Source organism: Glandiceps talaboti, chromosome 16, assembly GCF_964340395.1.
Source record: "Glandiceps talaboti chromosome 16, keGlaTala1.1, whole genome shotgun sequence".
Lineage (NCBI taxonomy): Eukaryota > Metazoa > Hemichordata > Enteropneusta > Spengelidae > Glandiceps > Glandiceps talaboti.
Genome location: NC_135564.1, coordinates 14065218 through 14090327, shown reverse-complemented (window position 1 = coordinate 14090327; position 25110 = coordinate 14065218). Strand labels below are relative to the sequence as shown.

Here is a 25110-nt window from a genome sequence, read left to right as displayed (position 1 = left end):
GATGAGAACACTTTTACTGTTGAATAAACCCCAGTTGTCATTGAAGGGAGTCTTATTAGCTGAGTAAATGTAAACAAAACTGTCTTCCATTCCAACCCTGTAGAATTCAGAAGTAAAAGTGATTTTATCTAGCAAGTTGACCAAAACCTCAACTTGTCGAATGATCATAAATATATCAGCATTTTTTTAAGGGCAGTAAGTAGTTAAAACTTACCCGAGTTCCCCAGTCATTTTTATTATTACCGGTATAATTATAATTATTAGAATGTATGGGAAGTATGCCAGTTTTACCAAATTTACCTCTGTCTGCTACCATGGTTCCCACATTTGTGCTGTATATAAACAAACGATGACAGCAAACACACACACACATATATATATATTTTAAAACCATTTATTCTTTCTACAAAAAACTTTCCACGTTCACAGAAATGTACACGTAAGAAAGATAAACCATTTAAAAATAGGTCCTGACTTGAGGGGGAGATGTCCATAAAACTAATGCAATGAGTCACCACAGGGCTAACAATATAGTATGTACTTTTACACTGTACTGTTACACTTCAACTTGTCATCGTAAGTATTCTTAAACATGTTCATCAGGCGAGTTAAATACAGTAATACTACAATCTTGTACCACGACTAAGAGTTCTTATTACTTACGAGAAACGTTTCGCAGCAGCAAAGAAAGCAAACGGAGAGTTTGACAAAGCCTGTCGACCTGAACAGGAGAAACATTAATCATAAATTTTACTCGTAAGTAATAAGAACCTTGGTCATGGTACAAGAATGGATTATTACCATCTTAGCTATTGTTGTTGAAAAAAAAGGAATCAAACGGACAACTTTATTCTGAGATCCATGCTGCCCTCCCTTGTCGTTGAAAAGTCTGCGTCTTGGAAGGGTGAGGCTGGACTAACTTGGATTTCAGTTCACAAACCTTTACGTAATGCCACAAATAACAAAATGTAAGCGATTCTTGATAAATTGAATTGTGAAATTCCGGCCTAAATCAACATTAAAACAAATCGTAACCACTGTATTTTGAGTCTGTCATTTCAATGATGTTTTTGTATCTGGTCAAAGGTCAAAAACGCAAACTGCTTCATCACGTATAATATGGTATGTAATATTAAAGCTTTTGATGCACCAGTAATTCAAAATGTGTTCATAGTCAAACACCTACCGTACGCACAGTATATTTTGTGAATGAGTATATGTAACAGCATACAAATCAATCATAACCCTAGAAGTAGGGCTATGTAACATGGCAGTTTTGCACTTCTACACAGATCCAAAAACCCATACCATTATAGAAACTTTAACGTGGTAATTAATTTTAATGACAGAATGCATGATTGAAATACACAGTGCAAGATGTTTTAGACAGACCTATGTAGATCCAACACCATAGACCTATATAGATCAACACCTGCCTTTACATATGCCTTTACTGAAATATTTGTCTATTTATGTACAAAACATAATGTATCACGTCATGCAAAAGTTGAACATCATACATCAGTTGTTTTCAGATGTGAAAGATACCCAGTCACCACTACCACTAGATGGCGCTGTTTACTAGATTTACTTTGTCAACAGAGGGCGCTGTTCACTAGGATTACATTGTCAAAAGATGGCGCTGTTTTAATAATCAGAACACTTTATCCCCAACATGCATTACCTTATGTAGAATGTTACTAGTATACTAGAGGGTGCTATATGTTGAGAACGGTCTGCCCCTCTACACGCAACAACGATTGAATTTCCATTCTAATCATAAAGTAAAATAAACTACTTTGATGGAATATTGACACTGAATCAACTCATAATTACTAATCTTGATTTAAGCTACGCCGAAAGAATAATAAAGTGTTCCACCTTAGTGTGGCTTGAGGGAGCTTCTTGGAGAATTTAGCAATTTATTCACGTAATCACTATGTTTATAAAATGATACATGAATGTTAAAAAGTGCTTAGACTGAAAATGATACAGGGCAGTGGTTTGTCATTTTATAAAGCAGTTCCACGGTACACTAAAACTTAAAAAGAGAAACGATCCTAGTATAAAAAACACAAAAACAAAAAACCACAACTACCACATCAATTCAGATTAGATGTGTATGAATCCCTGATATAATGTACAAAGAATCTCCTTTTTTTAAGTAATCCGAATATAACAATAGGGAAAGAATATCTAACGCCTTCTCCTGTCTCGTGACCTTGATCGACTGCGTCTTTGCTCCTGACGTTTTCTTTGTCGTTCCCTCTCTGCTCGCTCTTCTTCCTGTCGCTCTTTTTCTATTTGTTTCCGTCTTTCAGCTCTCTGTTTTTCTCTTTCCTGCCTAACTTTCTCTTTTGCAGCAACCTGTTTTTTTTGAGGAAGAGATGTTTAAACTTTTAATCTGGAGGGGAAACAGACAGCTAACATGTGCAACAAAATGAATAAATGATTTGTGTAACAATGCGATGATCAGTTCTACTCGCACTGCTGACATGATCACGGATATATCTTAATTTGCATGTGAAAATCGGAAACGAGATGATAAAACAGTCAACACTGAGATACCGATTGACTTTGGAAGAGTTGCTCAAACGTTTACTACAACCAAGATCAAAGTTGTGTGGAAAGTACAGTCTACGCAACATCATCATAATTAAATCAACACTTTTATTTCTTTCCATTTGAAAATGCCACTCAGTGAGAGTCTGTGTGCTTATTCATGAATCTGTAGTAATTGAATGTGTAACTGCAACAGTGTTTCAAAAAAAGAGATAATCAATCACGGTTACTAGACACAACATTTTCAATAGCAGACACATTTGATGTTAACCCAGACAACAAACACAGTGTCTGAGATGTTAGTCAAAACAGTGTCTCCACCAAATAAACCATGTCTGTGTCATTGTAACATTCTATCTGTACCGAATACAACTATCATAGATCCACGTTACACACATTTTCAATGTCCATTGCATACACTATACTTTCCATACAACATTGGTCTTGTTTGTATATAAGTACTGCTTAGCTATATGATAATGCCCACAAACCTGTTCCTCTGTTAGTGGTAGCCAGTATATACATGGTGCGGCTTTAGTCTTGCGAAATAAATCATCAAGCAGTTTGGCTGGCGGTTCCTCTGGTGTTGCTTCTTCTGTAAGATAACAGAAAAGTTGTATTTAGCAGCGTTTTTATTATGGAATGAAAGCTTTGGTGAGCTATCACATACTAGTATTTCTTGATGTAAAATGAAGTTAAATTTATGAACATGTGTAACATCTCATCGAGTTCCTTGGCCATTTTACCAAGGTTCCTAACCAGTGTATATGTTAAGGGTTTTCGGTTCGCAAAATCTAGTAAACTAAGCTTCTGTGTACACAGTATGAGTATACACACGCTGGTTAAATTGAAACTCCACATTTTTGGTAAACAAAATACAAGACCATACTGTAATTTGATAGTTTGATAATCTGGTGAAGGCCCCACTTATTATTCCATATGTACCAGTCATTACTTGCACTAGTTCACATGCATACAAGTGGTATTGCACTGCTGTGCATACTGACAACATGATTGCATACATGCATGCAAATGATATGCAAATGAGGACACACTCATGCAAATACTGTGAGTATGCCACACTTGCACTCACATGTCAGGGGGTTCTGCCATATAATTCAACAAAGCAGTTGGAATAGCATATGGACATTGCAGAATGTATATAACCTCCAATACCATAAAATTACAGCCTGCACCAATTCCATATATATTCATGGAGTCTCTGAAATCACAACTTACTCTTGGTTTCTCTCTCCCTCTCCCTTTTCTTCTTATCTGTTGAAGTACTTCTATCTTTCCTCCTGTCTCTGTTTTCTCTTTCTCTCTCTCTTTCCCTACTTTTGTCTTTCTCCCTCTCTCTTGCCCGCTCTCTCCTTTCCCGTTCTCTTTCTCTCTGGGAATCTCTCCGTTCTCTGGCCAACGGTTCTGGTTTAATTTGTACTTTAACTTCTTGTTTGTCGGCAATGCCCTTGTGCCTGTCAATCTGTAAATATACAAAACATACATTAGAACATTCAACACACGTCAATTTGTGGTGTGCACACTGACAAAGTTGAATTCTACAATAAACTGAGTAATACCCATTCCTTTTCCCACAATGCATCATTTAATCCTCTTTCTCCCTTGGGGTTTACAGAGGATTAAGATGGCGGGTTTACAACTTCACTAAATTTCACGAGTCTCAATTAACCACACTCTGCTGCTGGGGGGGGGGGGGGGGACGACAACGACGACAACAACGACGACATTTACTTCTGCCCACCCCTATACAGCCTGGACAAAAACCATAGCAAAATCTTTGTGAGGGAAAAATGATGCATTTCAGGAAAATTCATCACAAAGATGGTGGCCCAGTACGTCTTGGTGAAGTACTCAAAGTAATAGAGGCTGCAAAAGCTGATCATCAAATATCTTTCAAATTGAAGGTAGACAAGATTTCTCATGACTGACTCATTTTTTTAGATCTCTAGACTGTGTAGCATTGACCTTACTGGGTGTCACCACCTTGGGAATGACTTTCCTCACAATTTTTTGTTTCAGTCAGCTACAAGCATAAAGATGTTTCAATGGTAGTAGTCCAGACTCTTTGGGGCAGGCAGAAGTGAAAGCCTCCAGGTACAGAGTCTGAATAACTGGGACTATTTCTCGTTTTGTGTCACACTGGGACATATACAGCACACTTCAGTACTTACAGCAAGCTCTTCTAATTAAAGAAGTGTAGGTGAAAGGGGTTGTGAGTTAGATGGAGGTGGTAGAATGCTGGGAGAACAGAAGTAGGATAGAGAGATATTGATTTTCTTACCTCGGATTGCTGGGCATATTCTACAATAAGGTTTTTAGGATTACTAGATGGCCACTTAGTACCATGAAGTGCCTCTCGTGTAGTCACTGCTTCTTCATCTGTAGCATACTGTTGATGAAATTTGTTAAAATGAATATTTCACTCGAATTTAAACAAGAATGAATATATATATTATAGTTTATACCACATGCTTATTTCACAAGTATACAACTTGCCATTGAATATTCTTTACACATGTTGAGAACTTTAAAAGTTTATTGAGACTTTTGAATCATGCGACGGCCATTTGGGAGATATTCATATTCTGTATGTAGTGGGTGTTAAGCAATTTTCTTGGAAAAAATTAAATATGGTTAAAAAAAAATCACGAATTCATATACTTTGCATCGCATCACTGCATGGAAGTCAACTTACCGTAACAAAGCAATGCGATTTAATCTTATCAATCCAGAATCCATCATCCACCATATTACCAGATCTACTGAGTAGTTCTTTTAGCTGGTTTATAGTGAATGGTCTAACTAGATTCATTACATGGACTATCTTGCTAACCGGCATCCTGGCTGGACTAGGTGAGTGACGTGATGATACCGGTTCATCCACTGGTAGGTTAGACAGCTGACGACGTACTATCTTTGGGGAGGCTGTAAAACACATATATAATGTTGGGAGTAAGTTTACACACCTATGTACGATGTACTGCATTATCTTTGCTGAGGCTACAGAAACATCATCAGATAACAATCTGTATTCCAAACTCAAGACACATTTTGGGTGAGGAAGCAATACAAATATGAGATGGAAATATCTATATTTTCTAAACTATCTGAACAAATTTCCTTCCTCTAGTACCAGGGTTCCAACCAAATTTATGGTACATGGTATGGAAATCTGTGCACATAGTCCTTGTTCTCGACAGCCATACTTTTTTGAAGTTTAGCAGACCACACTACAAGCATGAGTGCAAACACCATGAATACCAACACTGGCACTCACACATTATGGAGCTTACTTATAGTTACATAATTTTTAATTTGAAAGTGCAAATTTCGTAAAATATACAATTGTGTGTTCATGTGATGTTGTATAAACTGAACAATCACATGCTCATTTGCATACAGGTATTCTATATTGCTGTGCCGAGTCTTGTAACAAGACCCCGATTTCTGAACTCGGAAGGTTACTGAACAAAAGCCGAGGATGACAATACCTCTAGTGTGCAGCTCTCAGGCAAGTCTAACACAGTGGCTTTGATGCTATGTGACCTGAGGTCACTTTTAAAAATTGGCAGAACTACCAGTGGGTCTAGCTAGCTCAGATACACTAGGGAATGTAGTGTGAATACCAATCGTGTGCATGCACAGTAATGGAAATACTGTAAACCTAGGTATTTTCCCTGAGAAAATTTTGCAATTTAACAGTCTTCAGCTCACAAAGACTACCTTTTACTAAATACCAGACTGGTATATTGTTTTTATGCAAAAGAAGGCATTTTAGTCTCTACTTTTTTTGCGATTTTACTCTCCAGCGAAATAAGAGAAAATAAATCTTTAGCAAACATTTGCAGGTTTACAGTAATCACTGGTACATATGAAATTACATCAAGCATGTAGACATACCTTTCTTTTCAGTCTCCTCTTCCACCTCCATTGATTCTCCTGCCTCCTCCTCACCCTCCTCCACCTCAGCTTTCTCCTCTTCACTTTCTTCCTTTGGTGCTTGGACAACCTGTGTTACTGTTCTCCTGATTGTGATTTCCTCTGGTGGGGGAGAAGGTTTTGGAGTTTCCTCTACGTCTGACAGTCGACTCTCTTCAGTTTCCAGATCTAAGATGGCATCCATCTGTGAAGGTTTGATGTCTGGTATGATACCCTGCATCTCAAAATAAAAAAGTTGAAATTGTCAGAATTTTGTCATTAATTTAAGCTGCACAAACTGGAAATGGAATGACGTTGGAACAGTTTTGTAAGACAAACTGATTTTACTTGTACACCCTGAACAGTACTGAATCACCTGTGGGTAAATGTATTTGTGTATCTGTATACATATATGTTACAATAATCTAATCGCACGGATTTTTGAGTCCGCATCCTACAATCAGCCCCCAACCCCCAACATGATCACATTTTCAACCTGTTACTGTACTACTTATGGATAAAAACGACTTGTAACTAATATGTGCAATGTCTAATTATTGGTGTTTTGACAATTTCATATGTATATCTGATCTGATCAAAAAACTATCCCTCCAAACACAGACAGTACAACTTTAACATCATATTGCTAATATATCAAGTTGGAGTGAAAACAGTATTCTGCGGAAGAAGTAGTGACAAGATAACACATTGTCTTGACAACAGGTTAGCCACATTAACGTAAAGAATTTAAACAGTTTTACAATATAACAATATGCAATTATCAAGTCTACTGTTAAAATCTCAATCTCAAATAATTCCTTTCGACGTACTTGAGCACCCAACTGATATCAAAAGTATTATGTTATTGTTATGTGTCATGTCAAAACACGTTCAATCCAACAATACTGTATGCCTTTACTTTGAAAAAAATCTGTCATTCGGATTTCTTACTATAACTTACTTTCAGTGAGTCTGTACTTATAGACAAAGCTGGTTTCTTGCTACTACTAGATGGTGATCGGTTCTCCTTGCTTCTACCCCATCTCCTCTTCCTTGGTCCTTGATCCGTCTTCACCTCACCGCCAGTTGGGGAGCCTTCACTCTTCTTGGAATCTCTCCGTGCTGAATGGAACATTCAAATGTTAAATATCAAGTTTCGTTGGAATGTTTGCATTTTTTTTATAACATACTCCTGTTCAATATTGGACAAGAGACTGTTCTGGTAAGTTTTATATACATCAAGCTCACCAAGTACAGCACTGTGAGAACACATGAATTATGTAACATTGTTGTCCATATAACTCCTGAATCTCACCATGTGGTAGCATTGTATGAATGTAACTTTCTAAGCATCACAAAGTTGTTAATTTTCACTGCTGTCAGGGGTGTAACTACTACTGTAGTTTACTGTATCTGGAGTGATGCATGTGACGAGCCCACTGTAGTAAACCCCTGACAATATTGACAACACATCAGTCTACATTCATGAGATTCGATCCAGACAGTTTTGTTGAACGGTGAGTAGAAAATTTCATAAGTACGCACACAGAGTCCTGGGACATTTCTTCTGCACATTTATATTGCACTTGTGAGAGATACTTACTACACAAGGCAAAGTTACTATGTAGTATGGACTGTATAAGCCTGGAAAGTTACACAGTTTTTACCTCTATTACGATTAAAATCTTGAGACTTGAACAAATAGTTGTCTGGAGCAACAACAATCTTACCAACATTGCTACATTGTATCATTTTGCTGAACAAATATTTTACCAACAGATACATTTGTCAAGTAAGACAGTAAAATGTAACAATGTTAGTATGATTTTTGTTGAGCCAGACAATAAAATGTAGCAATGTTAATATGATTTTTGTTGAGCCAGAAGATAAAATGTAACAATGTTAGTATGGTTTTTGTTGATCCTGATGATAAAATGTAGCAAAGTTGATAAGATTTTATTGAGCAAGACGTAATTTGTAGCAGTGTTTAGCAAGACTCCTGTTGAGTCAGACAACGTCTTGTGGTTTTCATTGTAAAGGATATTTATCTTAATTGTTAGAATGCCACAGACATACTAGATAGGAATTGAGCTGGGATCTTATTTATGCCCGTACAAGTGGGGCTACTGACTGCATCATTGTCTCCTGTTTACTCACATGATATTGATATTTTTCTAGGTTTTGTCAGTTTACTTGGGGATACTGCTCTTGGCTTCTCCACTGGTTTCTCATTCTGAAAAGGCAGGAGAAATAAACAAAATCAAAAAGACATGATTTGGTGATTGAAATCCCATACAAAACAATCAGCAGAAAATGACTGTCCTTTTGTCATATTGTTTTCATATCTAACCCAGAACTGTTAGGTTTCTATTATCTCATTGGTGAATTTCTAGAGCTGACCTACATGTAACACTGTATGTTATTGGTGGATTTTTAGATTTGACCTAGCTATGTCATTATTCTGTAATCTCATTGGTGGATTTCTAGATGTGACCTAGCTGTGTCATTATTCTGTAATCTCATTGGTGGATTTCTAAATCTGATCTAGCTATCTAACTACCAAGTCATTTTTATTAGTAGATTCTCAGTTCTAGATTTTGTTTTGTTAAAAGACTTCCAGGTGATTTCTAGCACTTTTCCTTTAGTATACATGGAAATTTGCTTCAATTGTTTCATTGGACACTTTTTTCGTCTTTAATTTCTAGACATTAACATAATTTGGGTGACAATTTGTCCTAGATGTAACATGAAATTGGAAAGATGAAAATTTCATCTCTGATTTTGAGTGTTAAATTTTTACTTGGGTTCAAAATATGTAGGACTACTAACATCAAATCATACAAAAAAAAATTTTTCTGGAAATGGCAGAAATATAGAATCAAACATGGCCCATTATGGTGTACCATGTCTAACACTTTCACCTAAAGTCAATCTTACATAGTATTTAGTATCGAAATGTGCACACTAAACAATACATCATTTTCTGCTGATGTTGCATCAATACATATAGTTAATTATTCCATTCAGCAACTACAGATCCCATCTCTCCTCTAAGGAAGACAATTTCAACACAATTTTTAAATTCACATCTTAAAACAAGAGAACCTGAAGATCAACATAGCACCATTGTTTTAGACCTATGACTTTACAAGGATAACAACCATTGTTTTATTTTTATCTAGCCATTATCAATTTTAGTCAAAATTTAGGATTATTTTTTTACAGTTTTATGTCGATACAAAAGTTGTAATAATGCTTGGAAAATTTCATACATTATCAAATCTTTTGTTTGCAGATGTAATACAGACTATTTGGTTTGTTTTGTAAGTTTTGTGGTACTTTTTCCGTATAAACAACAAAATCAGAAATCTGTACACAAATAGAAATTGATAATGGCACTTAATTGCCCACCAGGTTACAAATCTTTGCAATGTATTAGAACAGATTCAAATTTTGCACATCCTCTTTTAGTTCCATGACTTGTTTCCATGACAACCACTTGAGTATTAAACCACCAGGAGGTACACTACCCAACCTATTTTTTGTAGCTGTTGGCTTCAAGACATCAATCAGTTGCTATGGTAACATGGTCCACCACGGGATGACCGATAGTAGCAGAGGTAGGGGGACAGGGTGGCTTTACAAGATTTCTCGGCAGACCGAAACAAGAACCGAAACAGATGGTGGCATTTGGCCCTTCGATTGGCTTCACTGGTTCAACCAAGTTCAAATACACACATACAGTGTGTATTCTTGTCATCACTGATACAAGCTGCCAGTTTCTAAAATGGGTGACTGGCATACTGGTATGTCCACAGTACATTATAATGACTGCTTCACAGCTGTGTCAACTCCTTAACATATAGTCCAAGGGAAATCATGAAATACCTTCCATGTTTCACCAATCAGTGGCAATATATCTCCGTTTCAATAACATACTGGAAATGTATCGCGTTTCATATCTCAGCGAGAGATATGCAACCTGCTGTATTATCCAGTTCACAGTCGTAAAATGTTTGGTGTAAAATCAATATTGTCAAATTAGTGCTAGATGACAGACAAGTCTGTGTAAGTCTGGTAACAGTGTATTGATGGCCACACAAGCAGGCAATGTAGTCCTTCATTTTTTATCCAGATGGTAATAACATCAATGCATAACGATGTTCTTTTCAAAACACACAAAATACAATCCTGAAGGGTATTGATATTTTGCAATATTCTGGTCTTCCATGCAAGTTATTTGTGGTTATTTGTTCCATTGTTGTAACAGCACTTCACAAGTATTCATATTTACATAGAGTGGGTCTTGATAGTAGTTTCACATTTCAGAGTTTCACATGACTGTCGATAAAGTTCTCTTTAGGCCAACGCTTGTATCGTGACGTGTTGTTCTGCATAAAATCTTACGGAGTCATATATTGTAGCTATCTCAGTATCCAGAGGATTTCAACTGAAGAACTGTCAGTGGTAGTTCATTCATTTGTATATTCCGAGGCTGGAATGCTGCTGTCCAATATTCTCAAAGATTCAAGTTCTTGTGACAATGTTTCACACAGATTGATTTACATGGCTGGGGGTCATTTGATGTTGTTATGAGTCTGTTGACATTGTTGCAAGTCCTTTGATGTTGTTGACAGTGCACAGTTACGTCTCTATTAAGTCCATACTGCTTTATTTTTTTCGCTGAATTCACAATATTGTTGCAGTTCTTAGTTCACATTCAGTAATACGTGTTTGCCAATGTACATGTGTTCTTACATTAAGCACAACATCTTCCATAACTTTCTAGCAGAACTGCACAGTTTCGTTCTTCCATACCACAAGGGGTACTAACACACACACAGTCCAGTTGAAAGCCAAGGGCATTTTTTCAGCAAATCTGGTGAGGATGGCCAAGATTGTAGCAAAAGCAGGAATCCTTGCGTAATTTGGCAGCCAGGTTTAGCCTCCACGAAGAACCCATTGTACAACCCTCTTTGGCTGAGTAGATACAGGAGTATTCAATCAAAGTAGGTGAGGGAAGGAGTTATTTCACTAACTTTTAGCATCAATTACTCTGGCTTTTAAAATCACTCAATTTACGTTTCAAATTTGAACAAAAAAAAATAATTTCAAAAAACAGCCATTTTTAATTGAAAAATGTTTTCAAAACACCATTATGCTAAACTTGTACATTTTACTATCAAACCAACTGTAATGATAAATATGCTATACATTTAACTTTTTAATGTGAAAAAAAGGGAATATTGCGACATTATATAATTTTGTTGGTTTCGACTCGAGAGCATAAACACAGGGCATACTATACTTGTTAGTTGTCTAGCTATCTCTTTTGTTATTTCTACAACAATACTCCTTCCCTCAAGGGTGTTTTTTACCTATGTTCACATGGTAACCAATGTTTCCTACCTTGTCTTCTATCTTCACTCTGTCTTCATCGGCTGTTCCGTCTTCCTTTTCCTTGTCTTCTTCCTGTACTTCCATCGGTTCTTCCTTCACTTCCTCCTTTTTGTCACTTCTGCAGTAAAGAGGCAAGCAGATGTGTATCAAACGACTTGATCTATTGGACTACGCATAACAACAGCGTGACATGACAGCGAAGGCAAGAAAACATCAAATGAAATGAACCCCATTTAATAGACAACAATATAAAAACATACATCTGTTGCCTGCGATATTAGTGGCTATGTTTATTAATCATGATAACTACGGTTGACAATTAGAAGAAACCTTGTAATGGCTTGAAGCCTGACTGCAATCCAAAAATATCTACAAATACAAAACTGCATATCATATGACATACATAAAATTTGCATAATCTAAAAAGACATGTACCCTGGTTCACTAATTTTCCACTACATTTCAAACTGCAACTTTCAATAGTAGATTGACAATCATTGTGTTACTATAGCAACCTGTGCATTATGTGTTCAAGCTGCACTAGCTGGAACATTTTCTGTCACACTGTGACTTAGTCATAATTTCATACACCTACAGCCATTTCCTGTACTGTCAGAAACTACACACAATTGGGGTTTCGGTAATATTACATAGATACATGTAGGACAAAATTCAACTAACCGCACTCATATAATTGTGAAGTTAACGATTATGCAGGCTGTTAATATTCTACAGCGTTTGCAAGACTAAAATATCACTTGTATGATGTTTAGTGTCACGTCCATTGTACCCTTCTAAAAGGCAATTTGACATGCCACTGACACACGCAATTTCTAGTCACGCACCAAAATTTAGTGTTCCCCTATCTCTTACTATGTTGTGACTCACAAGAAATCCCAGTTTTTTCTCATTTTGACTCCCAACAACAAAATTTGGCAATCATTAGAGGGCACACAGCTAAAGTCCTACATGTAATTCTTTATCTGCAACAATTTTTATTCACTTGATTTTGATCAATCGGTCTTTATCACAGGTTAAATATATAGCATTAATCGAAGTACATAGAATCTGCCTGAGTTTAAGGTGTTGCTGTGGGGTTCCCCACCAAAATTATGGTACAAGGTTCGGAAATATACACAACTTTTATCACATTTCCCTTCTGTTAATTACCAAGGTAATATAAATTGAAATGGATAAAATGTACCAGTGCTACAGGGATAATTTATATTATATATAGTTCCAAAACTATAGTACAAGATACAGAAATCTATATGCATGTTTTACCAGACACCCCTCTGCTCCCATTACCAGGTTGTCCAAACCTTAGAAAAAACAGTGCACAAGAAGAAACACACTTTCCTTTACTGTTGTGTTCATACTAGAAACTTTAGATCTGAAGCCTTGAAGGCACCTTCTTATCTAATCCAGGTGTGAGAACGTAGTATTACAAGGGTCACACAACTACTTACCTACCCATGGTCTGTCTATCAGATATTTCTGAACAGTACTTAGCTAGTGTGACCTTATGTTGACCTTACTTGTGACACTCAATGCATACTGACGTGTGTAAGATTAATGTATTTCATACAATTGGGTTGAGATCTTTTTACAGCTCTCATACTACCAGTAAATATATCAAAATAAAAATGCCGACTGACAGTCGAATGATTTATTCACATCACTGATGGTTTCACATGGGCTCACAGTAGCAAAAAAATTGAAGGCAACAAATGTAAGACTGAGCTGACTAAGTTCAAAGGTCGTGTCTGTTGGGTTGGTTCCAACTATAAATCATGCAGCGTGGGGTCATAAACCTTTTGAACTGGGATGTATTGTGAAACGACATGTATCTTGAGATATTTCATTTAAATGAGCAGGGTGGGAGGGCTCTCTTTTATTGTATAACTTTCAATATATATCCCCTGCAGTACTGTAGACGTGGTAGAGAAGATTCCTGAATGGCATGGCTGTGTTGGCTGCAATACTAATTTTTGCTACCATGACAAAGAACCTCATGTACATGTACTTAAACACACAGTGCATTTGCAAATATTTGGGGAATCCAGTAAGAGAGACATAACAATTTGGTAAAACATAATGTTTTGTTTTATCGGTTGCAATATCAATATTGTTGTAGACAGATATAATTTGATGCACTCAAATGCATGAGAGCTGAGCTTTTTAGGGGATTGGTAATAGCAGTGGACCAATCTTGTAACGTTCATTATCGTTATGTGCTACTAACTAGCACTTCTAGCTGCAAATGCTAATTTTGTTGTAGGCATGAACACAATTTGATAATTTGGTTTTTACATCGATTTTTTTTTCTTTACAGAATTACATTTGAGAGAGTTTTATGACTTGGCAATGATACTGTCAATATACTGAATCAAAATCAAGAGGAAAAAAGTCGTAAATAATTCACAGAGTAGACTTCCTCTGAAATTTTGCACTATTAATAAAATATTTATATAGCACTTAAAAAAATTAACTGATTTTCAGCAACAATGGCAATCATTATGAATTGTATGGAACTACAAAACCTGTTCTGGAAGTTTTCTCTGAATGCAGCCGTACGATTTGATGAAACTGATTTGAACACACTGTGTTGTATCAACATAGGTGGACATGACATTTTATTCAAATCATTAACACTTCACAGCTACCTAGCACCTGGACTATTGAGGCATGCTAATTTTTCAAGCCTAAGGTAGAGTAAGTATGAATCACTTCATTGGCTTACCTGGGCTTTTCTTCATGTTCTTCCTTGCTTTGGTTCAATGATAAGTCAGGTTCTGGAGCAGTGTAATAACTATCATCCCGGCCTTCTTTCCTGTCTGGACTCTCAGACCTGCTGTCACTGCTTCTCTCACTGCTACTTTCTCTCTTCTCTCTTTCCTCTACCTACAGAAAACATACACAACATGATTTCTTAGTACAGAAAACATACACAACATGATTTCTTAGTGCAGAAAACATACACAACATGATTTCTTAGTGCAGAAAACATACACAACATGATTTCTTAGAGCAGAAAACATACACAACATGATTTCTTAGTGCAGAAAACATACACAACATGATTTCTTAGTGCAGAAAACATACACAACATGATTTCTTAGTGCAGAAAACATACACAACATGATTTCTTAGTACAGAAAACATACACAACATGATTTCTTAGTGCAGAAAACATACACAACATGATTTCTCAGTACAGAAAACATATATGCAACATGATTTCTTAGTGCAGAAAACATACACAACATGATTTCTTAGTGCAGAAAACATATGCAACATGATTTATTAGTGCAGAAAACATACAAAAACATGATTTCTTAGTGCAGAACACATACAAAACATGATTTCTTAGTATAGAAAACATAAAAAACATGATTTTAGTACAGAAAACAGAGAAAACATGATTCCTTAGTACAGAAAACATACATGATTTTAGTACAGAAAACATACACAACATGATTTTAGTACAGAAAACATACACAACATGATTTCTTAGTACAGAAAAAATAAACATGATTTCTGAGTTGAAACATAGATATAGGGTTAGGGACTTCCACTATGATGTCTAAAACCATAACTGTGTACAGAAACCACACTCTGTAATTAAAACATGATAGCATGACCACGCCATAGCATTGACTTCTCAAAAAACAGCCAGCTCCTTCAACTTGAAAAAGCACGAGAAAAGCTGGACTGTACAGACCGGTTATATTTACCTTGCTGCCCATGTCCTTCACAAGGTCGTTCATATAATTATTCCCTGTTACCGTTAGGAACTAAAACTACGGGAATACTACAACTACAGATAAGAAACTAATAGAAGGAAGTTGTTCTGTGCTATCTATTGAAATCCATTGGCTGGTTTCATACACCCTATAACCATCAAATTTACAGATGTAAAAAATTATGTTCCAGTCACACGTGACTACATTACAGGCTGTGTCTGTATATTGATACCCTAACTTTGCAGTCATTAATACTACCCACAAGGCTCTTTGTTAAGACTCCTTATCTTGCTCAGGAGAAACACAATTACATATATTGATTTATTGTTGGTTGTACATGTATATAATTTACATTTTAAAATTCTGGACATTTTATTTCTTCTAGAAAATCAAAATTAATTGTTCATAGGTAATTTTTTTTAGATTTACCCGAATTGGATATGTTCAATTTAATAAATTTGAGTGACAATCAGTGAAAAATTACTAAAAAAATTAATAAGTCTACAGTATTTATGAGCAAGGTCAACAAACATCATGTTCCTATACATACAAGGTACATCTGAACAAATTTCATTATATCATGCATGAACCAGGTTCAACAAAAAACATGGAAATCGAAATATAAACTCTGGTCGTTCTACGTCACGACAATACGTGTCTACGTCATAGGGCTGCTGTGTTTGAAAAGAGTTAAAATATTCAAAATTACCATTACTTTCCCCAATTTTTCTTTGATATTACTGGTGCTGGTATAATTATGTTATTCTCCAATATTTTTCTTCATTCTCATGACCTAAGAGTTGTTACTACTTGTCTTGCAACTAGTCACTTGTAGTGACAAAGGCCCCTTAGGTCCCAAGTATTTTCCTTGGCTGAACGAAGAAAAATATTGGGGAATAACATCAAAGTATACAGTACAGAGGTTCACCGAATTGTTGCAAAAAATAAATATTATATTATAACCTTGCACATCTGGTTACATAAGATGTCTCTCTTCGAGAACATTTCAAGTTTCTTGTAAAATTGTGAATTTTTTTAAGTGTCAGCCTACTCATAGCAAAACATCACTTGACTACACTGAAGTTTATAAATTGTTATCTTTGTCAGCAATATTTCTGCACTGCTACTGCTCTTCAGAGCTAACATGGTGATGTATTCCTCACTGGTTAGACAATAAAGTGAAACACAACTCATGAGGGCGCTAGTCATATGAATGGAACAATCAATGTTACTTCGTCAAACAAGGGATGGGTAGGAATGGAAATGGACAAAACCATTCATTGCCAGTCAAGATGTTCAACATATTAAATAACATGCATGTGGAGCATATTGGTAGAACTGTCCAAGCCCCAGAACACACACTGAGCCACCTCTATGATGTTGGAACAAGTTAGCATTAGCTCACTTGTATTACAGTATATACAATGATAATGGGAGCTCAGTTTACAGACTGTGTATCACTTTACTAAGTTAAAGTAACAACTTTATATTTAATAATAGGCTTATAATAATGTCTAACAGTTTAGTTATCACATTTCATTCAGTTCACAAAAACATGTCACAGACCATGAAAATAACATTTTAATCAAAAATTGTACAATGCTATATTTTCAAGAAATATACAATGTACATGCAGTTGCCAATGAAGAGAGACACAGTGTTTTGCCTAGACCTAATTTTAACAGATTTGGGAAGGTATTTATGATTGATAACTATAAGCATTAAGTATATGCCCTGGGGGTTTTACTCTAGCAGGAAGAACACACCAGAAAAATACACAAAAATAAATTCCCCAATGTAAATATTTCACAGTACATACCATACTACATAAGGTAATACATTTTCTTTCTTTGTCACCTTTGAAGTGTACATATGGATGAGGATTGGATATTTATTTGGGATTTTTAATTTACAAAACAATTTTATCATGGCTTCCTACTTGAAAAATCAGTATGAAACAACACAGACCAAATCTGTGTTTGTAACTCAATAAATTGCAAAATATTAAGAAATGTGTAAATTGTTTGTTATTGAAATACAATAAACAATTTTACACTTTTTGTAGTTTTCTGCTCTCCATTGAGTTACAAACACAGACTTGGTCAATGTTGCTTCACATTGATTTTTTAAAATAGGAAGCCATGATAAAATTGTTTTATAATTTAAAAATCCAAAATAAATGCCTAATCCTCATCCATATGGCCAATTGAAACAAATCATGGATAGAAGAGAAACATATGATAGTCTCCCAAGTGAATGATAGTCATTGAAAATATACTCAACAAAAGTAGTTCTCTGTACACATGTGAAGCAGTATGTGATGCTTTCAAGAAATTATTTGGTGGAAGTTAATACTCCCCCTGTGTCATTCACAGAACTCTAATGTGGATGTATGTAGTATATTGTGAGAAATTTCACTCCATGCCATTAAATAAACCACATCACAGTATCAAAATATCAACAATGTTTAGCATTATGACCATTTTGAAAAGGGTTGGAACTTATATACCATGAACAGTAACGCTTTGGTTGTGTATGGGTATACAAACCGTGAGGAAATTTTAGATTGATGTTAAATCCAAATGTTTTGAATGCAATGGTCTTGGATAAGTACTATCTTTATCAGCGGAGAGACACAAGGATACAATAAGATGATCACTCTTTTGTCTAGGACCTACTTTTTCACAGCCTTTTCACGACATCCAATTTTTAATCTTCATTCGACATTACATTATAACATTCAATCACAGAGTACAGAAATACATGTAACTTTCTTGCATGTTATACAACACATGTACATAACATATTTTCTTCAGTGTATGTAACATTCTTTCAATAACTGTTTTGTCTGAATGATGAATACTGTCATGAATAGATGTGGTATATATAACTATAACACACAATGGTATACACAGGAAACAGTAACACGGCAACCAGAATACAACCATTCCAAAGCTGGGCAACTTAATATTCAGACCATTCCAAGACAAGAGAATGATTTTATATGACCAATGGCTGCTGGCGCCAGTATTTATAGTCACAGACAGAACTTGATTTCGACAGAACTGGAGACCCAAGGATGAAGAGGAGCTCAGTAGATGTGTATAGTTCACGATGATATCATTTATAGACAGAATCTGAGTGTAAAGTTGTAAAACATAATACGGTAAATAAAATGCAATGTTATCAAATGATAATGAATCTTTAAAAGTAATTACCTTGCTATCACGGCGTCTATCTTCACTGTCATCTTCAGATTCTGATGAACTACTTGATGGTGACTGCCGCCTTCTCTCTTGTCTTTGTTGTCGTCGTTCACCCCTTTCATCATTTGAATCATCACTACGATCTCTGTTATCACGTTCTTCTCGCTTCACTCGTCTGTCCTGGGCTTTGTCATCATCATCATCTGAGTCATCACTTTTATCTCTAGAATCATCATCATCTTTCTGCACCTGCCTGACAGGTCTCTCATCATCCGAACCATCGCCTCTGCGTCTGACATTGTGATCATCTCTTTGCACTTGCTTATAATCTGTATTCTCTTCATCAGCGTCGTCACGTCTGACTCTTGCATCGCGGTCAGCAATCTGTTCTTGCCTCTCATCTCTCTTTTCATCTTCGGCATCACCACGCCTATCTTTTGTATCACTGTAATCTTTCTGAGTGCGATCTTCTTTCTCATCTTTGGCAGATTCTGTACTGTCGACATCCATCTTCTGCTCAGAACTATCTTCCTTCCTTCCAGAGTCTACTTCCATTGCCTCTCTCTCTCTAGTCTCAGAAGACTCTTGATCTTTACAATCCATGCTGTCGGATTTCTCCTGTGGGGTTGCGTCTATTGGTGTCTCACCCTCTCCTTTATTCTTCTCATCATCTGATTTCACTGTATCTTGTCTTACAGCTTCTACCTCATCTTCTCGTCTTGACACTTCCTCTGATTTGACATCTTGATTATCATCAGCTTTAGTCCCTTCATCTTTCTGTTCTTCTCCTGGTGCTGGTTTTTCAACATCCTCTTTCTCCGTTTCTTCCTGTTTGTCTTTTGACCCACCAGCTTGAGCTTCTTCTACTTCTTTTCCTCTGACTTTCACGTCAGCATCTTCCGTTCTTTGCTCCTGACCCTTTCCGGACGTCCCTTCATCTTTTTTATTATCTCCAGACCCATCTTCGCGTTGTTTGCCATCTTCTGTCTCACCTTCCCCCTTTGCCTTGTTAGCCTCCGCCTCATCAAAGCTGATTTCCTCAACAGACTTCTGTTTGCTAAGTGACTCATTCAACTCTTCCACCTGGTCAGCTAAGGCAGCAGGAATACCAATGGCTTCATCAGCTTTACTCTTTTCCTTTTTGGCCGCTTCTTTGGCAGTTTTCCGTTCAAGGAGATCTTCCTGATGAGCTGCTGCAGCAGCTGAAGATATAAGTATACAGAGAACAGGAATAAGATACAGCATAAAGATCCACTATTCTGAAGCTTGGTACTGGGAATTCTTCTCTGCCAAATTCAGCTTGTGCAACATTTAGTATATTGAAATCTATGGATGGTTTATAAACCTGCTTTAGAGGCCAGAATGATCTTGTGTAATCATTATTAACAGAACACTTATCACCAGGGATTGAAACATGCCCCTTTAAACTAAGAGCTGGGTGTGTAATTGCAACTAAACGAAATCTAGTCAAGTGAGTAATCACATATTGAATCAACTATCACAAAAGAAGCCTGAGATAAAGAAGTAAATTAAAATGATACTTTGGAGAGTTTTTCTCACCTTGTAGAGCTTCTCGCTGGGCTAGTAACTCCTGCTGCTGTTTCAGATATTGTTGAATGAATGCATTTCCTCCAACAGACTCATCAGCTGCTATCTGTCAATCAAAATGCAATAAGTAGGGAATAATTGTTAAAATAAAACATCCTCTGTTCAAAAAAAGTTTAAAAAACAGCTGATATTTCAGCTTAACCTTTCATACAGCGTAAGTCTCCATACTTCTTATATTGTGAGGGATAGTTATTAGTTTCCCTGTCAGGGCTCAAAATTAACAGTAGTCCTGTGTCCACAGACTACCAATTCTTGTCATGGGACTACCATAATTTGCAGCTGGTAGCCCACTCAGGCTATCACTGATTGTGCAATGATTTAAGGATGGCACTTTATAGACTTGAAAATATTTCAATAACAAACATCTTTCCAATAGAGGAAATCTATTTTCTGTTCAGGCATATGGGACTATTGGTCACCATCCTTGGACTACCAATTTCTGAAATTGGTAGCCCTTTAGGATAACCAAAGAAAAAAGTTAATTTCAAGCCCTGCCTGTACAAGCAATGTTTACATATATCTTAATCAATACCTAAGGAACATCAGTGTTTTACTTAGCTTTCTACAAATCTCTCTCCTTAGTCACTTTAACATTTAAACAGTTGCTGATAATAAAACCCCAAAATTCTATTAATGTTGCCTGTAAGAAAGGTTGTTTCACTCAGCCTTCATTAGGGAGGTGGGCCAACACCTGAGGGCGCCCTGTCAGACTGCCATCAATGTTGACAAACAAAGTCTCAAATCCACTCACAATGTGAATGGCAATTACATGAACTAAATTTTGATTGTAAGGTTGTTTTCCTTGTGAACAATATCCAATTCAAGCTCCACCTATCCCACTAATCAAATTAATACCAACTTATAAGACAAAATCAAAATCTCACCTTTTGACTTGGTAGGATATCAGACTGTGATGACTGTTGTAACTTTTCCAATGTCACTTGCTGCAAAATAACAGATATACAAGAATGTCAATATTATGATATACTATCGTCATCATCAGATCACCATCATGTATCTGATATACCTTGTAAATATTCATCAACCTGACGACAGGTATGATGTTAAAATATCCTCCCACCCCCTCCAAAAGTTAAAATTACAAAACATCTGTAGTGATTCCAAATGACAGTATATATTAAAACTTGTTCATCGTCATAGAACAACACTTGTATTGGGATAAGAGAATTGCAATTAGCTTGTACTAGAGTGGTCAGTCTTGTAGTAAAACCTGGAACTGTGCTAGGAAGCTTTGGTTGCAGAACAAAAAACCAAGGGCGACAGTACCTCTGGTACACCTTCAACAGTGCCTTTGGCAAGTTAGCAGAATTGCCAAGAGGTCTAGCAGTTAGGGACTAGTTAAAGTATTTTTGGTACTAAGATATGACTCTTAGTCTAAGTGCATTCAGACATGTTGGCAGATTGATTCCCATTGAAAAAAAAATCAAGTATGTCCTTTTTATGGAAGGTTATCAATATCCTTCAATTATGCTGGAATCGTTGGGTGGCAGTCAAGCAAACATGAATTGATAAAAACTTATCTTTCTCACCACAGTCAGCTGACTAATAAATTGTGTGTCAGGGACACAATTTTTATAAATTAATACAAGCTAGGAGTAGGAATAAAAGACATCTACCCTTCGGCAAAAAGCAGATTAAATTTCACATAAATTTTCTCGAATCATTTAAAGTGGCCATATGGATGATGGATTTTTTAATTTACAAAACAATTCTATCATGGATTCCTACTTGAAAAATCAATGTGAAAGAACATATATATGCCAAGTCCTTGTTTGTAACTCAATAAATTGCAAAAAGATGCAAAAAGTGTAAGAAGTTTATCATTGTATGTACAATAACAAACATTACATATTTATCATTAATATTATTAAAAAGGACTTGGCACGTTTGTTGTTTCATATTGATTTTTCAAGTAGAAAAACATGGGAAAGTTGTTTTATAAATTAAAAAAAATCCAAAATAAATAATCCCCCAATTCTCATCCATATAGCCACTTTAAAACTAGACAGTTTTACAAACTTTGTTGAGAAATAGACTAACCATGTAGTAGAGATTGTACACTGAAATATAAACATGTGACCTAGAACTGAGAAACCAAAACAGCAATATTGCCAAAACAGTAATATCATGACAACTCTGAGACTACCATAAATTGGTGAAGATACCTGGTACTGTATTAGCAATGCATACTTATTTATAGATCACAAATAAATTATCTAAGGTAATCTACTTATAATTAGTATTGTTTCCCTTGGATACAAGAAATAGTGTCAGATATGTTGTTTCATTCAGTAATGATAATCTGGCCTAGACTTTGAGGTATGTACTTTATTTGGGCTATAATACTCATTATTAATATGGATTGTATGCTCCCCGGGGAGTTGAGGAAGACTAAAGGGCCGTTGTGCTGTTCTGATCCGAGCCAGGGGTAATAATTGTAAAGCGCTTTGAGCACGGTGTGGGAAAGCGCTATATAAGAACCCAACATTATTATTACATTGTAATACGAGTCTAGGGTGGCTGTAAATAAGGCTTCTCTGTACTATATTGTATAACAGGGCAACATGACGTGTCATATCTTACAGACTGTGACTAGCCAAGTAAAAGAGAGTACACTTTTTATCAACGGTGAAAGTTAAGGATTGAATGCAGCTAGGTTCAACATACTCTCTGCCCAGACTATAAAAAACTGTACACAAAGGAAGTTTGTCGAGGTCAAAGTACTCATAAAAGTCACACTGACCTACTTCTTTAGTTGTACACAATTCAGGTCAATTTTATTCATGGTGTCATTGGTGTCACTCATACAGAAAGATTAGCTATTGCTCCACTCCTGTTTTAACCATTAGTTTGTTGTGAATGATTACAAGAGTTTACACAATGATGAATCTTTTAGTCTGTAAGTGTCAGTATGAAAATAAATATTCACATGTCAAGGACAGTGTTAAATTCTTACAGAATCCCTGTCTAATAATAAAATGTTACTCATTATTAAATATTAAATTGTTAATGATTCTTGTTAATACTTGTACCCCAAATACCAATAAATGGACACTATTGTAATGTAAACCTAGATATTTTCACTACTAGAAAATTTTGCAATTTTACAGTCTTCAGCTACATTTTTGCTAATTACCAGACGGTTTATGGCAGCACATTGTGTTCATGTATAAGAAGGCAGTTTACACTGGTCATTACCGCTGTACTTATTTTTGTGGATTTGTTTTCCAGCAAAATGGGTGAAAATATGTCTCTGATGAAAGTTCCAAGGTTTACAGTATTACGACTCGGCACTACTACTAGTAGAGTTTAAGAATCCTCCATAAGAAATACAAATGTATTGACCGTTAAAACTACAGACCTTGTGCGTTTGTGAGGCATATGAGATAACCCAATCACAGGTCAGTGGTAAACAGTCAATATTTCTAATAGATATATTTGTACATATATTACTCAACACACATTGAGTTCTCATCATTTACACAAAGTACAACAGTTTGTTAGTCATCTCGGTCAGAATACCAACTAACCCATCATGTACATGCATGCAAACTAAAGGAAATATGTAGGATTTGCCCCCAAAATGCTTGCTCAGTTTCCAATCAATTTCTGATCTGAGTGATACATATAAATTACACTGTAAATTGTAACCACCATATGCTTGTATCAGAAGTTTGATAATGTAAAATTTAGGATACCGAGAAATAATCCATAAGCTTTCTTTAAGTTTGTGTGATGAAGATTTTCTAGGTAACTCGATTGCTGCCATACATTTGATTCATCATCATGTATATTTTCTTGCTGTTTTGAGAACATTTTTATTACGCAAGGATAAATCAATTGTCTGCTGACATTTTTTGCAATAAGGTTATAGATAGACATGGTATATTTATGAAATTGGCAATAATATTGTCAGAACAATCAAGCATATCTCATCACAACGCAATACCACAATAAAGATCTAATTAAATATTGATTGAAATTTGAAAAGAAAATTAAAATTGCTCAAATTTATCAAATATTCATGTCTGGAGATACGATATTCTCGTGTGAAAATGGAAATAAAAAATATATATACTACGTACACAACACAATATTTCGACAAACTGTGGTTACTATCGTGTCACACCACGATACAAAACGTGTCACTCGTTTGTATTATTTGTATATGTTGTTTTGAAAGGATTAATAATAGCGCCACATCATTTGATTTGCAATCTTTGGAGTTTGATGTTTATGGCTTTTTCTTACTTCACAGTACAACGTGGACTGCGTACAAAATGACGGACTGGTAGGGGGAATTTTAAGGGCAGATTTCACCTTGTCGCTTGGATCATGTTCATTGCCATCATGATCAAGGGGCGGGCGTTGTATGTAATCGACCACACACGTACACATGCCCTGCCACTGAAACCTGGAGTTACACATTTTGTAGCAAGGTCAAAGTAACCGAAATCTGTCATAAAGATACATACCGCCTTTAAACGCTTGATGAGTTGATTCTTCGTACCACTATTAGACAGTCCACGTTTCTTCAGCTCCGATTTCAGATCAACAACACGAAGAGCGTCGATTCGCTTTCCACCGATAGTCAACTCTTCTTCTGGGACATCCGCCATTTTTGCAAA

General features: G+C 36.0%; 1 protein-coding gene across 1 annotated transcript; it reads right to left on the bottom strand.

Moving 5' to 3' along the window:
• Positions 1 to 378: 378 nt before the first annotated feature.
• Positions 379 to 25101, bottom strand: LOC144447235 (uncharacterized). Its single transcript, XM_078137137.1, has 14 exons — positions 24958 to 25101; positions 21346 to 21405; positions 20414 to 20507; positions 18866 to 20055; positions 14645 to 14805; positions 11911 to 12019; positions 8659 to 8734; positions 7463 to 7623; positions 6484 to 6736; positions 5279 to 5508; positions 4865 to 4972; positions 3802 to 4045; positions 3054 to 3157; positions 379 to 2367 (listed from the first exon to the last, which is right to left on the bottom strand). Exons 1-14 carry the CDS (start codon positions 25099 to 25101, stop codon positions 2197 to 2199), a joined length of 3105 nt encoding a protein of 1034 aa, XP_077993263.1. The 3' UTR covers positions 379 to 2196.
• Between the last annotated feature and the right edge of the window lie 9 nt (positions 25102 to 25110).